This window comes from Anas acuta, chromosome 9, assembly GCF_963932015.1.
Source record: "Anas acuta chromosome 9, bAnaAcu1.1, whole genome shotgun sequence".
Classification (NCBI taxonomy): domain Eukaryota; kingdom Metazoa; phylum Chordata; class Aves; order Anseriformes; family Anatidae; genus Anas; species Anas acuta.
The window spans coordinates 9,801,886-9,814,869 of record NC_088987.1 but is presented as its reverse complement, the minus strand read 5'-3'; the positions used below and the strand labels follow the sequence as shown (position 1 = coordinate 9,814,869).

At 56.1% G+C, this 12,984-nt stretch overlaps 1 protein-coding gene across 3 annotated transcripts in view; it reads left to right on the top strand.

Annotated features, from left to right (window-relative positions):
- The first annotated feature begins 6,799 nt into the window (after positions 1 to 6,799).
- Positions 6,800 to 12,984, top strand: part of DIS3L2 (DIS3 like 3'-5' exoribonuclease 2) — a 187,567-nt gene continuing 181,382 nt past the window's right edge. The window contains exons 1-2 of one of the 3 annotated variants that reach the window (XM_068691642.1): positions 6,800 to 6,867; positions 9,108 to 9,817. In XM_068691642.1, coding sequence (XP_068547743.1) covers positions 9,127 to 9,817 — 691 coding nt within the window. In that variant the 5' untranslated portion in view covers positions 6,800 to 6,867; positions 9,108 to 9,126. Of the gene's footprint in view, positions 6,868 to 9,107; positions 9,818 to 12,984 lie in introns of those variants that run through there. The other 2 variants (XM_068691645.1, XM_068691643.1) reach the window with 2 other exon arrangements.

Sequence of the window (12,984 nt, the reverse complement as noted above, 5' to 3'; positions counted from 1 at the left end):
CCCCAAAGCGAGGAAGAAGCCAGGGCATGGGGCTGGGGGCACTGCCCGGGGAGGAAGGGCTGCAAGCTGCTGGCTGCGAGCCCCCCAGCAGCCGTGGGATGAGGGGAGGCAGGCGGCTGTGGCTCTGCCAGCCCCGTGCTGGAGCATCCCAGCGTGGCCACCAGTGCCACAGCACGGCCAGGTCCTGCCGCCGCCGCCGCGCTCCGCCAGGCTTCCACCGGCGTGGTTTTCATTAGCGTGTTTTCTTTGTCACACCGCGCACAGCCTCGGATCTGGGGAGGGTTGTTGGGGGGGGTGGGGGGGCTGTTCTTTATAAATCCAATTAGTGTTGTTATTCAAATCACTCCGCCTGCCCTGCCGAAATGAGCTGCAGCCAGAGACGTGGCGCACACAAAGCCCTTAACCAGAACCAGACCGAATCCACCGGCGCGGCTTCATGCCGGCAAAAAAACTCCTGGGGGGGAGAGAAGGGATGGGTTAGAAGGGGTTAAAAGCAGGGAAACCTTTTGCTTTTTGGGATGGGGGCCTTACAGCCTTTAACCCTTGAAGGGATGGTGTCTGTGTGGCTGGGGGCTTCCCCTAGGCTCCGGCTCAGCGTGACCAGGAAGGATGGAGAGCTGGGGGCCAGGTGTGAAGATGTGAAGGTGTGAAAGGTGTGAAAATCCCCACGTGAGTGCTCTGTGTGTCACCTAACGTCCCCGTGTGGCAGCAGCTGGGTGTGAGGTGTCCCCATGTCACTCTGTCAAGCTCAGATCCGAGCCGCTCACCCCTCTCCTGAGAGCATCACCCAAGGTGCGAGGAGCCCCACGGTGTGCGGAGCTCTACCCCTGGGCTGCAAGCGATGGGAAGCCGCAGAAAGCGGGGAGCTGCTTGCTGCAGGGCTGAAAATTAGGAAAAGCCACCGAGCGGCCCCACAGCGGGCTGCCTGCTGAGGGGAGAAGCGGGGGATGCCGGAGGATGAATGGAGAGGGATTCGTGGAGCGTGACTGGTGCCAGCGTGATGCGGGGCGGGGGGAGGTGGTCACGGTGTCACCGCACGTGGTGACAGCGTGGGTGTTTCTGCAGAACCGCTGCCTGATCCCACAGGAGGGGTGAGTGATGCTGGGGGGAGCTGGCTCCTGTAAAACCCCTCGGGATCCACACTGCTGAAATGCCAGGTTTGGCTCACGTCCCATGGGGTGACCCCTGAGAGGGTTTAAAACACGACCGAGCGCCGGCTTAAAATCAAGGCAGAAACGTAGATGCCAGCCCCAAGGAATGTCAGGAGGACTTGTGTCCGGGCTGTGCCCTGCACACCGGGATGGAGCAGGCGAATCCCCCTCCGGCAGCACCCCGTGGCAGTGCCCAGGAGCAAGATGTGGGCTGGCAGCTGTCGAGAGAGCACCACGGGGGGGGGGTTCAAGGTGATGTGACGGGAGATTTCATCAGCTCGCAGTTTTCTACAGGTTTTGCAGTCCCTCTCCGGGGGTCTGGAGCCTGCAGGCTCAGCAAGAAGCAGTTTCAAGGGGGAATTTTTCAGGCTCCGTGGACAGATTTCTGGGAAAACACCAGCCCCGAGGGCAGGGGCAGCCAGGGGCTGGGGTGTTTGGATGCCGGGAGCCCCCCCAGAGCAGGAGCCCCCATGGGCTGCGGGTTCCTCTCCAGCCACCGGCACGGGTCTCTGTGCCTGCAACGCCGATGGCAGCTTTCGGCCTGTTTGAACATCCCCAGTGTTTATTTTGGATGCTTCTGCTGGATGAGGTATTACAGGAAACACTAAATGGTTTTATATTTTCCCCCCCGTCTCCTTTGGGTGTAGGAGAAGGCTCTGGTCCAGGACACACGCGCGTCCAACATCCCCTCGTCCCAAAGCGGCACCGGGATGGGGAGCTGCCCTGATGGAGCAGGAGGGGACGGGGCCACGCTGTCCCCTCCCAAACCCCACAGGGTAGGGAGGGCAAGGGGAGAAGGGAAAGCCCTGTGCTGGTGCTGCCATTTGGGGTTTGCCACGCTGAGGTACCCGGGATGCTCCAGCCACCTCCCGACTTCCTGGGTGTTTCTTCTCCCCAGGGCTGTGTGGGGATGGCTGTGCTCCAGGGCTGGAGTGGAAACATGACTTCTCAGGCTTTAATTGAACATGAAAAAAAAATAAATAAAAAATGAGGCAATTACGATGCACTGGTGAGTACATGCTGTGAGTCTCCCCCTGTGTCAGCCACGGAGGATGTGAATTGCGTCGCCTCCAGCTGCCAGCAGCAGCTCTGCAACTAACGCAGGAGAAGGTTGTTGGGATTTTCTGACCTAAATGCCACGTTCTTCTTTGTCCTCCCTTTTCCAGATGATTGCCCTCAAAAAAAAAAAAAAATAAAAATGAGGGTCTGGGAAAATATCAGCTGCAATAAGTCCCCAGAATCAGCCTAATCCTGTTGGTTTTGGCACTGAGCATCCTTTTGGGAAGGGCTGTTGCCCAAAGAGGTGATGGCCAGGAAAGGCCAGCGGTGGGATGTCACCGCCACGCTTGTCCCCACAGAGGAGGAATGAGACCAGAGGGTGCTGAGCCTCATGGAGAGCCATCGGGGAGGCCCCCACAGACCACAGGGGGAACAGACACCCAGCCTGGCCCCAATATTCCCCCCGCACCACCCCCATAGCCCCGGGGCTCTGCCGTCAGCGCCGCGGGCACGTCGGGGCCAGGTTCTGGCTGGCCATGGCTTGGCAGCACCTCCCACGCCTGGCTCGGAAGAAACCCCGCAGCACTGGCTGCTTTGCCCTGCACGCCCCGAGCTGATTTCCAAGGAACTGCTGGGAATCCTGCTTGGCATCGGTCCTTTGGGGCGAAACCATGGGGCTTTCCCCGGAGCACACCGGGCCGGGGTGGAGGTGGGCACGTGAGGGATGTGCGGAGCTGCATCCCTGCCGCTCTCGGGGTTGCCATGGCCCTCCTGGGGCTGTAATCCCACTGGAGCCAATTTGGGGCTTTCTGGCCTTATTTTGGCAAGGGGCCTGAGTGTTTCGCATGGGGGGGAGGCTGAAGGCAGGAGCCAGCCCAGCCCTGTGGACGTGCGGGGCTCCACAGCCCCGACTTTCTGCAGCCAGGCAGAACAACAATGCGAGCCCGCGCGGACATAATGGCCAGGGTTTGCTTGAGATACAAAGGCGCAGGGCTTTCACATGAGGTAATACTGATAAGTTACGCTCTCATTCACCGCTCCGCCTGCCAGCCGGCAGCGGGGCCACCGTTCCCCGCTCGCCTTCGCCAGGACGTGCCCGGCCGCAGTGCCCCACCGTGGAGCCGTGTCCCTGCCTGCGCCCCAGCACGCCAGGACCTGGAGATTTATTGTCCGAAACCACTCTGAGCATCCCTGGGAGGCTCCGTCCTGCTGCTGGCTCTGGGGAGTGGGATGAAGGGCTGGGTTTTGAAGGGGTTTGGCCGTAGGTAAGCAGGGAGGATTGCTGAGGATGAGGCTTGATGGCATCCAGGAAGCAAGACCAGGAGACCCCAACCCTGCTGCTTCAACATCCAACCAACCCCAGCATCTCTTTCCCCTCTGTCCCCTTCAACTCTTTCTCAGCTCTGGCCCTCCTGGCTGGGGTTGGGGTCTCCATGGATAAACAAAGCCAGAGCAGCCCTGTCCCCTGCCCGGGGGGAGCTGCCGGCATTCCTACAGGCGCTGCTTTGTCTGGAGGAGATGGGAACCCACCAGTCCTGATCTTTGGCGGTGCATTTCCCAACCAGAGGTATGGAGGGCTCGGGAGAAGACTGGAGAAGCTGAAGGACAGGTGGGGCAAGACCACACTGGTTGTGACACAGCTAGCAGATGGGTATCTATTAAGGAGAGAGATGTTTTTTAGCTCATTTATGGCAATAAATCTGTCTCACTCCCCTCTATCCCTCCGGCTTGTGTCCTCAGGCCAAGAAGCCAGGCGGCTCCCTGCGGCCTGAGCAATGGCAAAGCGATGAGGGTCTGCCTGAATTGGGGTGCTGCTGCGATCGAGGCATTTCCAGGGGTGCTCAGACACTCCGACACAAACCCATGGCCCCTCTCCGTACGGGTGGGCTGCAGGAAGCAAACGGAGGTGCCCGAGGAACTGCTCGGCTCCCATCCAGTGCTCCCCTCCTTGAGTCACCCCGGGGTGGCTCCATCCCCTCGGCCAGTCACTCCTGATTAACGCTGAGGCAAACGAGCGCGGGGCGGGCCTTTGCTCCTCGCCGAAACTGCAAGAGGCAGAGGAGCCAAAGCCTTCGTAAGCTGATGAGCCACGCGGCGAGGCCGAGGTGCTGCAACACGTTCCTGCCTCGAATGTTGGTAGCAGCCACCAGTAAGCGCCCAGGGGGAAGATGGTGAGATAACGCTGCGCTGTGGGAAAGCAAGCCGGGACACCGGGCTGGGCCTGCTGCTACAGGACCCCAGGGAATGAGAGCGCAGGGGAAAAATCTGCCCTTTGAGGAAGCCCGTGAGGCACCACGGAGGGTCGTGGGATGGCGGCGAGGTGAGTGCTCCTCTCTGCTTGATAGTCATGGACGGCAGATAAAGGATGGAAGCAGCCAGCCCTTCCCTGCGAGGGGCTGCATCTGGGGGCATCCCAGGCTGCTGCCACGTGTGCCCTTGTTGGAAGTGCACAAAGGAAGGGCGCTGCCTGCCCTCGGGGCACCAGGGGGGTGTCACACCTTTGCTGTCCCTCTCATCCTGCTGGGTCAGTGATGGAGCAGAGCTAAAGGGGCACAAGTGCAGGCTCTGCCCCATGCACCAGACCCGTTTCCAGGCCCTGCTGGGCTCACGGCCCCTTGTGCAACAAGGGCACAGCTGGAGGCAGGAGGCAGGGATGATGGAGGTGTCCAAGCCGTGTCCCTCTTGCCACACATGATATCACCGCGAAACCGCAGGCCCCCGTGCCGGCAGCGCTGCTGACAAACATCGAATGCCCCCGCTTCCCCCCCCCCCCAGCTCCTTCGCCTCCTGTGGAAGGAACGGGGCAGCTGCTGGTGCCACCTGGTGCAGCAGGGAGCCCGGCCAAGCTGCAGGCTTGGCTCTGTCCCCACGGGGGTGAAGAGGAGCAGAGACACGGCGTGACTCAGCGGCACGCAGGGGAGCTGCCTGCTCCCACCTGGCTTCACAGCGAGGGGGGCAGCGGGGCTGGGGGCTCCTGGGTCCCCCCACTCCATGTCCTGCTCATCCAAAAGGGCAAGCAGACCGAAGAGCCTGCCCTGCACAGCTGGGGACACGCTGCTGCCATGCCGTTAGCAGAGCACATGGCAATCGCTTTGCTTTGGCAGCGGTCTGGAGAGCAGGAGGAAAGGGGAGAGCGCTGAAAGGGGGATCCCGTATCACCGTGCTCCCCCCGGGGCCAGCTCCAGCCGGGAACTACGTCTGCTCTCCAGCACCTGGGGGGACCAGCTGCTGCACACTGGTGGCTCTGCTCATGCAGAGGGGGGACACTGGCTTATTTGCCATGCGGTGGCTGCGTGCCCAGTACGGGGGCTTGCTGCTTCCCAGCTGTGCTGGGGCAGAGCTGAGTCTCTGGTCCTTCTGAGTGGGATGCTGCCTTTGCTGGTGGCATCCCGGCATGCGAGGAGATGTGACAGTTGTGACAGTCCTACTGAAGGTGTGTCTCTGCCCGTCTCCTGTGGTCCCCACAGCAAAAGCCCTCTGTTTTTGGGCACTCCCTTGGCCAACCCAATGGCAGGACACAGAGCAGTCTGTGTCTGCGTGGCTGCCGTGGGGGCTTCCCCTTGAGCAGCTCCACCTCAGAGCTATCACCACGGCTTCGTGGGGCTCAGCATGCTGTGAGCAGGGCCTTGGGGGCAGTGTATCTGCAGGAGGAGTGGGACTGGCACTCGTGGCTTGTGGATTGCAATTGGCCTCTAGAGGGGACCAATGCCAGGTGCTGCGGACACCAGTTGTCCCCTTCCCAAGTGAAGGAGCAGCACGGCCTGCTCAGAGCAAGGTTCCTGCTGAAGAAAAGACTGAGCAGAGCCTTTCTACATCAGCCCCTGCTTGCAGACACGCTTGAGGTCCCTTTGGACCTCCCCATGTGTGCTCTGAGGGGCTGCTCCAGGCAGACAGCTCAAACAGCAGGCACTTGGGGTGCCAGTCTTGCTCGGAAAGACTGGTTTCTCTCCAGATTTTCATCAGACTGCAGTTCTCTAGCAAGCCCGATGTGATTTTCAGGTAACAACAGGATGACCGAACCACCTCTTCCCAGTCAGGGAGACGCTGGCTCTCCCTCTGCTACAAAACCCTGTGGCATCTTGAAGAGGAGGGAAGCGAATGAGCTCCTGGCCTCATCCTTTAAGTGCTTATCCTTGAAGTGCTGCTCCTGGCCTCATCCTTTAAGTGCTGTCCCCCCCAGCGCGAAGCTCTGCCCCATCCCGGTGAGGTGCCCGTTTGCTTGGGCGCTGTGGTGCCGCGGGGCTGGGGGGCTCTGTAGGACACTGGGGGCACAAGGAAGGTGTGGGGAGCTGGGATCGGCTTCTCCTCACAGATAAATAGTGATGGGGCTACAGGGAATGGCCTCGAGTTGTGTTAGGGGAGATTCAGCTTGGAAACGAGGAGACATTTAATGTCAGAAAGAGCGGTTGGGCACTGAGATGGGTTGCCCGGGGAGCTGGTGGTGGCGTTGCCGACAGTTGGGGCGCTTCAGGAACGGTTGGACGCGGTGCTTGGGGACACGTTTAGAGCGGGGGACACCGGCATGAGGGGGACAGTTGGACCAAATCCTCTTTGAGGCTTCCTGAGGCCCCGTTCCCCCGGCCGCTTCGCTGGGCGAGGCCTTGTGAGCCGCGCCGCGGCCCGTAGGCCGCCTCCGACCCGGAAGAGGACGGCGGGGGAGGGAAAGGGAGGGAGGGGGGGGCGGGCGTCGGGACATTTAAACGGCGCGGAGCGGCCGGTGAGTGCCGGGAGCGGGCGGGGGGCTCGGGACGGGACCCCCCTCCTCACCCCGAGGGGCTGGGCACGGAGAAGGGCCCGGAGCCGCTTCCCTGGGGGCTGTCGGGTGCTGCGAGCCCGGTGGCGGCGCCGTCCCGGCTGCCCCCCCCCCCCCCCTCAGGTGGCTCCCTCAGGGGTGCGGGGCCTGGCCCTTAAGGGGGGGGGGGGGGCAGGGCCCTCAGGAGCCCCCCACCAGGTTTTTGGGGAGTTGTGGGGATGGGGTCAGCGTGGGGGGGGGCTCCTGGGGCTCCACAGCCAGCCTGGAGCCCCCCCTGCTGCCCCTATGGGTGCTCCTCGCCCCCCTCAGCCCTCCCTCCCTGCCCTGAGAAGGTGAATAACCCAAATATGATGTGCAGGGGGTGACCCCCCCCCCTTCCCCCTTTATTTTTATGTCTGTGCTCCATTTACGTGGCTAACGCTGCGGAGGCGAGAGGCAGGTGTTTGCTCTTTGGTGGTAGATAAAGGTGGCAAAGCGCTGTCCGCCCCAGCCCGTGTTTGTGGAGCAGGCTCGCAGGCCCTCGTCAATGTTATCTGCCTCTGCTCGGCTGGCAGCTGGCGAAGGTGACGTGAGAAAGAGGGCCCGCTGGAGACCTCCCCGCGCGAGGGTTTTGTAACAGCAGGTCAGTCTCTGAGAAGAGTTTAGCTATTGGCCAGCGCCGATGGAAAATCTTAGGAGCGAGAAGCGCAAACCACACAAAGAATTTTTCCTATTGATTCAGGGATTTTTAATTTCTGCTTTGTATTGTGAAGTCTATTCACATCCGTGCTCAATTACTTCAGCAAATCGAGGTGTAACACGCGCTGCTTCGCTGGAAGGGCCAGAGCAGGCAGCGAGGAGGAGGAGGCAGCTCCACAACCCTTCATCTCCTCCAGGTGCCCCATTCCCAGGCAGTGTGTGTCCACAAGAGACTGCATGGGGGCTCGTCCTCCGTGCAACTGCAGCAAAAGGGAGCTGAGAGCTGGCTGAGGGCAAAGAAAAATTCCACCATGGTGGGAGTAGGGAAGGGAATACAAATTTCTCTTCTGCTGAACTCTGCGTTCTGTCCTGCCAACGCTCCTGTGCTCAGAGAAGTGAAGAAAGGTTTCATGGGCAATGTCCTTTAGTTTAGCTCTGAGCCTGGTGCCTTTCAGTTTTGGCGTAGAAAAGGTGATAGCGCGGCCTCGAAGTTCTCACCGTAACAGCTGGGGTGAAATTCAGCTGTTCGGCTTCAAACGTGCCTCAAAGGGAAAAAGGCATTTTTATGAAGCCCTGCAGGAGACAACATTGCCCTGGTGTACATTAACCGTGTATTTTATATTCCTCTTTGGTGTTAGATACAGCAGAGATCATTGATATGTCCTATCCACGCTTATAATTTACATTAATAGGAGCTGAGGACAATTTACTAGATTGTTTCACTCCGAAAGCTTAAAAGCTAAAGCAGCTCAACGGGGATTGAAAGCCTGATCTACTTAAGCTTCGTACTCATGCTGCAAAGGTGGAGGGCATAACATCCCCTGCAGAAACAGGAGCCAGTGTGTCGCTGAGAATCACTAAGAATTACGGGCTCTTGCAAGGTCCTTAGTGGTGTGAGGGAGTTTAGTTTATACTAGTCACAGGGGGAACAAGTTTTTGGCAAGAAAGACAGGCTGAAATGGTCAGTGTTGGTTTTCGGAGCACATGTTCTGTATAATCCACTAGAGTTCCCCACTGTGCAGGTGAGCTAACAAGCGATACCTGATTTTTACCGCAACCTGTAGGTACCTCAGCGAGGCTGCAGTTATTTTCGAAGGTTTCAAGTTGGACGTGACAAGGTTTTAGTTCTGATAACCGCAGCACTGGCACATCTGGCAGTCTGTCTGTTACTCCCTTAATTTAGCTGGGCCGTTGAAAGGCAAGGACGGGAGGATTAAAGGAATCAGTCATATTTGGGGTGTCAGCACTGGGACAAAAGTCCTTGTTTTGTGAGGCTTGTGGGCAGCTATGGCTTGCAGGCTGTGGACACTCGGTTACCAACAGTGGCTTGGTACGGGGCAGGTGTTGGCTGCAGCGTGAAACCCCATCCCCCCAGCAGAGCAGTTTATCACCCTGTGGGATTTCTGTGAAGGCCAACACATTCTCACTCACTAAACATTCGCCTCTTATAGCGTAGGCAATTATTTGTCATTCTGTTTCGAGAAAATGACCCTTCTTTTCCCCTGTGTTTGTTTATAACTCTGAAGTCTGGTCCTTTGCTGCGCAATGGATCCTCAGGGGCACGTGCGAAGCGCTTCTGCCCAAGGTGCCAAGGAAGGAGTAAGCAAGCCCGCCGTGCCGCAGAAGAACGCGTACGCTCGGCTCGTGCAGAAGCACCACAGCGGCCGATTCCGATCCTACATGAATCACGTCGCGCAGAAAATGCAGCTGGAAGACGGCACCTGCAACGACCTCAGCTTGGACCTGGACCCACCCCTGAGGAGAGGACTGGCGAAGGAGAACATGACCAGGAACGGGTTGAAAGCGCACAGCTATTCACCAGGCAGAGCGCCTCACCTGGAACAACCCGTGCCTGGGGGATTGGAGAACGAGAAATCCGTCCTCAACAGGTGTTCTCATCGAAAAAATGCCAACGTTAACCTAGAAGGAGACTTGGAGGCAGAGGAAGACTACAACGTGCACCAGCGTGGAGCTGCAGGTGATTTGTTAAACGCGAGTGATGCCCCGGGTGGGAGAGCATCGACCGGCCCGAGGCACGGCGCAGCTCTGCAGAGGTCGTCTGGTTCTGACGAGAAGGATGAGGAGGACACGTGGAGAAAGAAACACAAGAAACGAGGCAGGTGTCCTGCCAACACGGACCCGGCAGCTGGGCACTCAGTGACTGAGCAGTTTGGCGGGGATGTGCTGGCAGCAAATGCCAGGAAAAGCAGTCACTTGTCTGCAGGCCACGTCCACGGTGAGTTCGATCTAATGACCTGCTTGGTCTGTGTGCTGCAATTACCCTGGAATTGAATGTGATGGGTTAGTCATGAGGGAGTTAACGCGAGCCGGTTCTGCTCTGTCCGAGTTAGTCAGCCCTTAGTTACCTGGGGGTGGCTTCGTCCTGCTTTACAAGTAAGCCGTGCTGCGTGTGCAAATGGCTTCGCGTGGAGCCAGCCTGGCGCTGGCGGGGCCTGGTCCCCTGGCACAGGCTCTGTGAATGTGGCTGTGCTGCTTCCAGGACCAGCGCAGGGCTAGGAGAGCCCAATTTCTATGGGGCAGGGTCCAAATTAATAGGGCTGCTGGATCTGAGCTGGCTCAAGGCGAAGTCACAGTTCCCTCTGCGTCGCTTCGTTGGATCTGGAGTGCTGCTTAGCCTCTGTAGAGCGTCCAAGCCTGTCTAATACTCAGGGGCTAAGATGTCTGTATAATATCTAATTCCTGATAGAGGGTGTTGACTCTAGTAAATTTTACTGGTAGTAACAAAGAGAATACATCTTGCAATCGTACAGCGAGTGCCTCTTAAATGCAACGGTCAGGGCAAAAAGCCAACTTACGGAGATAAAATTCTTTATTAAAAAAAAATTCACAGCATTTACAAGCAGCCGAAGCCAGGCAGTTTAAATTTGATCTCCTGATGTAATGGGTTAAAACTTCCTCTGAATGATATTTATGGTGAAATACTTGAAATAGCCTGATCTTATGAACTACTACTGGAGGAACTCATAAATGTCACTGCATTAAATTCTCTGTAACAAGTAGAAGAGATCAATTTCTCAGCTGGGTATGAGGGGCCCGAGGTCTATCACAACGTTTGGGTTTGAAATCAAGTAAATGTTTAACTGAATCACTGGCAAATCTGTGCCCCATCAGTCAGGAGTGGCAAGTAATACGCTTTTTACAGGGCTTGCTGTATTTTTGGAGGCTGTGACAGCAGAATTATGTGCTAGATTATGTGCTAAAGTTGGTAAACTTTCATGAGTTCTTTCAAGACAGATCATAATTAGACACTTAACACAAGCAGATTGCTGACATTTATGGAAGAGCCTCATTTTTGGGAGGGTTTTTCTGGTATGTCTCATGGTAACAATTCTGTGCTTGTTACGCTGGCTGATGTACGGGACTCAACTGCCTTTTACCCTGCTGCGAACTAGTAGAGACTTTTGGAGAGTAAGGAAGAGCAGCTAACAAGTTCCATGCTCATGTTAGTTAGGACTGGTTAGTTTGTTGGTGTGAGGTGCTGCACTTCTCAGAAATTGAATTTGACGCTGTGCCAGCTAATTGCATGGGTACGGCCGGTGGCCTGAGGTGCGGTCCCAGAGCTGTCCGAGCTGATCTAAATCAGGGCTGCTGTGGGTCCAGGCTGCCCTTCCTTCCATTCTCTTCCCTCTGCTGGTTCAGGGAATCAAAGCCAGCAGAAAACCACCTGCTAGGAGAAAAGTAAATAGCTTCTGCTGTGAAGCTTGCATGCTGGTGGCACGGGCTGTCGCTTCTGTGGGAAGGCGTGACCTGATGGCACCTTGCCTGGAGTATCCCCCTGATGGAAAGGGTCTGGGCACCTCTGTCCAGCTGTTACTCTGCTGTGAGAGCTGCGTGCTGCAGCCACTCCGTGCTAGATGGACGGGCTGCTTCCTGGAGACAGCCTTGCTTTAGGTGCTGCAGCGTTGAGAAGTGTCCTCAGGCTCGTCTGGTTTTCTTGGTTCCTCATCCAAAGTCAAGCCTGGCCCCTGGAGAGGGCATCAGGTCCTCCTGGAGTAAATGCAGGGCTTGTGTCCAACGTATCACCAGATGTTGAGGCACTAATCCTTGGTGAGGATTTCTGCAGGAATACATGCATTGTAAATCTCACCAGCCACAAGGTTTTGTATTTTTAGTGTCCTCGCCACCCTGAAGGATCAAAGTAAACTGGTAAACCAGCGTTTTAGACTCTGAAAGTTGGCCCGAATCAAGAAGTGTATACAATGGGACATGTCTTTCATGGATTCATTCTGTTCAGAGCAAACTTTGGTGGTTTGTGCATTATTTTCTGTGATTCTTTGAAGCTGCTTTATTAATTTCTATCTTTCTGCTGTGAGAGAAGTGATGTGATCAACCCTTCCTACCCCTCTGGTATTAAGAAAACAAAAACACCTGTCTAAAGAGGAGAAGCATAAAAAAAAAAGTGGATCAGAAAGGCTGCCCACCACAAGTGGATGAATCCCAAGTCTTAAGAAAATGCTTTTGTAAATCAAAAGTCCAGAAGACTTACAGCTGTAACAAAGAAAATGATAGTCGTCTACATGGATTTTCATCTAAAATAAAAGTACCCTGGCTTTCCGAAGTCAGCACCTGCAGTTCCCTCCTTCTTTTCTGGGAGTGAGGTTTACAACCCCTTTGAAAAGTAGCTATTTAGAAACTTGGTGTGGAGACCGAGAGCAGAAAATGTTGGCCATCGTGTGTTTGACCTCCCAGGTGGAAAACTCACACTGCGGGGAAGATTATTGGGAAATTATTTGCTTAAGTGACACCCTTCCTTTTCTTTTCCTTGCATGCCTCCCGAGCCACCCTCCTGTGTAAGTTGAGACTGGTCACACTCCAGAACACTTGCAGGGGCATGAAAACAGTTTCCTGGGGAGGAAAGAAAGAGGAAAAAATAGATGTAATTTGATTCGGACAGATGTCTTTTCTGCTCAGTGTGAGTATATTTTAGTACTCCCGTTGAAGCGAAATAAAGGTTTAATGCAGGCGTTTAAGTAGAGGATCTCACACATCACAGTGCCAGATTAATATTTTCCCACTTCAAAGCTCGTCTGTTTCTCTTGATGCCGATATAAGTCATATTCCTTTGCAGAGGCAGGTGTCTGGTTTGATCAGTTTAAATCAAGGCTTGTGAAACTCTGGGGGCAAGAATTGCTTCTGTCACAGCAGCGAGGCGTATCACCTTTTCAGCGGTGACATTTCCTCACAAATTAACTCTGCTGGGCTGTGTAGTAGGCTTACCAAAAGGCTCTTTGAGCTAATCTCAAAGCCAAGCATCCCTCTTTAGATTGCTTTGTTTCATTGTCCTCTTCTTAACAGCTCTTCAGCTCCGGTTTAGCCATGGCCTAAAACTGAAAGCGCTAAAATTTAAGGAGGAGAAGGGCTGAAAAACCCCTTTGAGTGCTC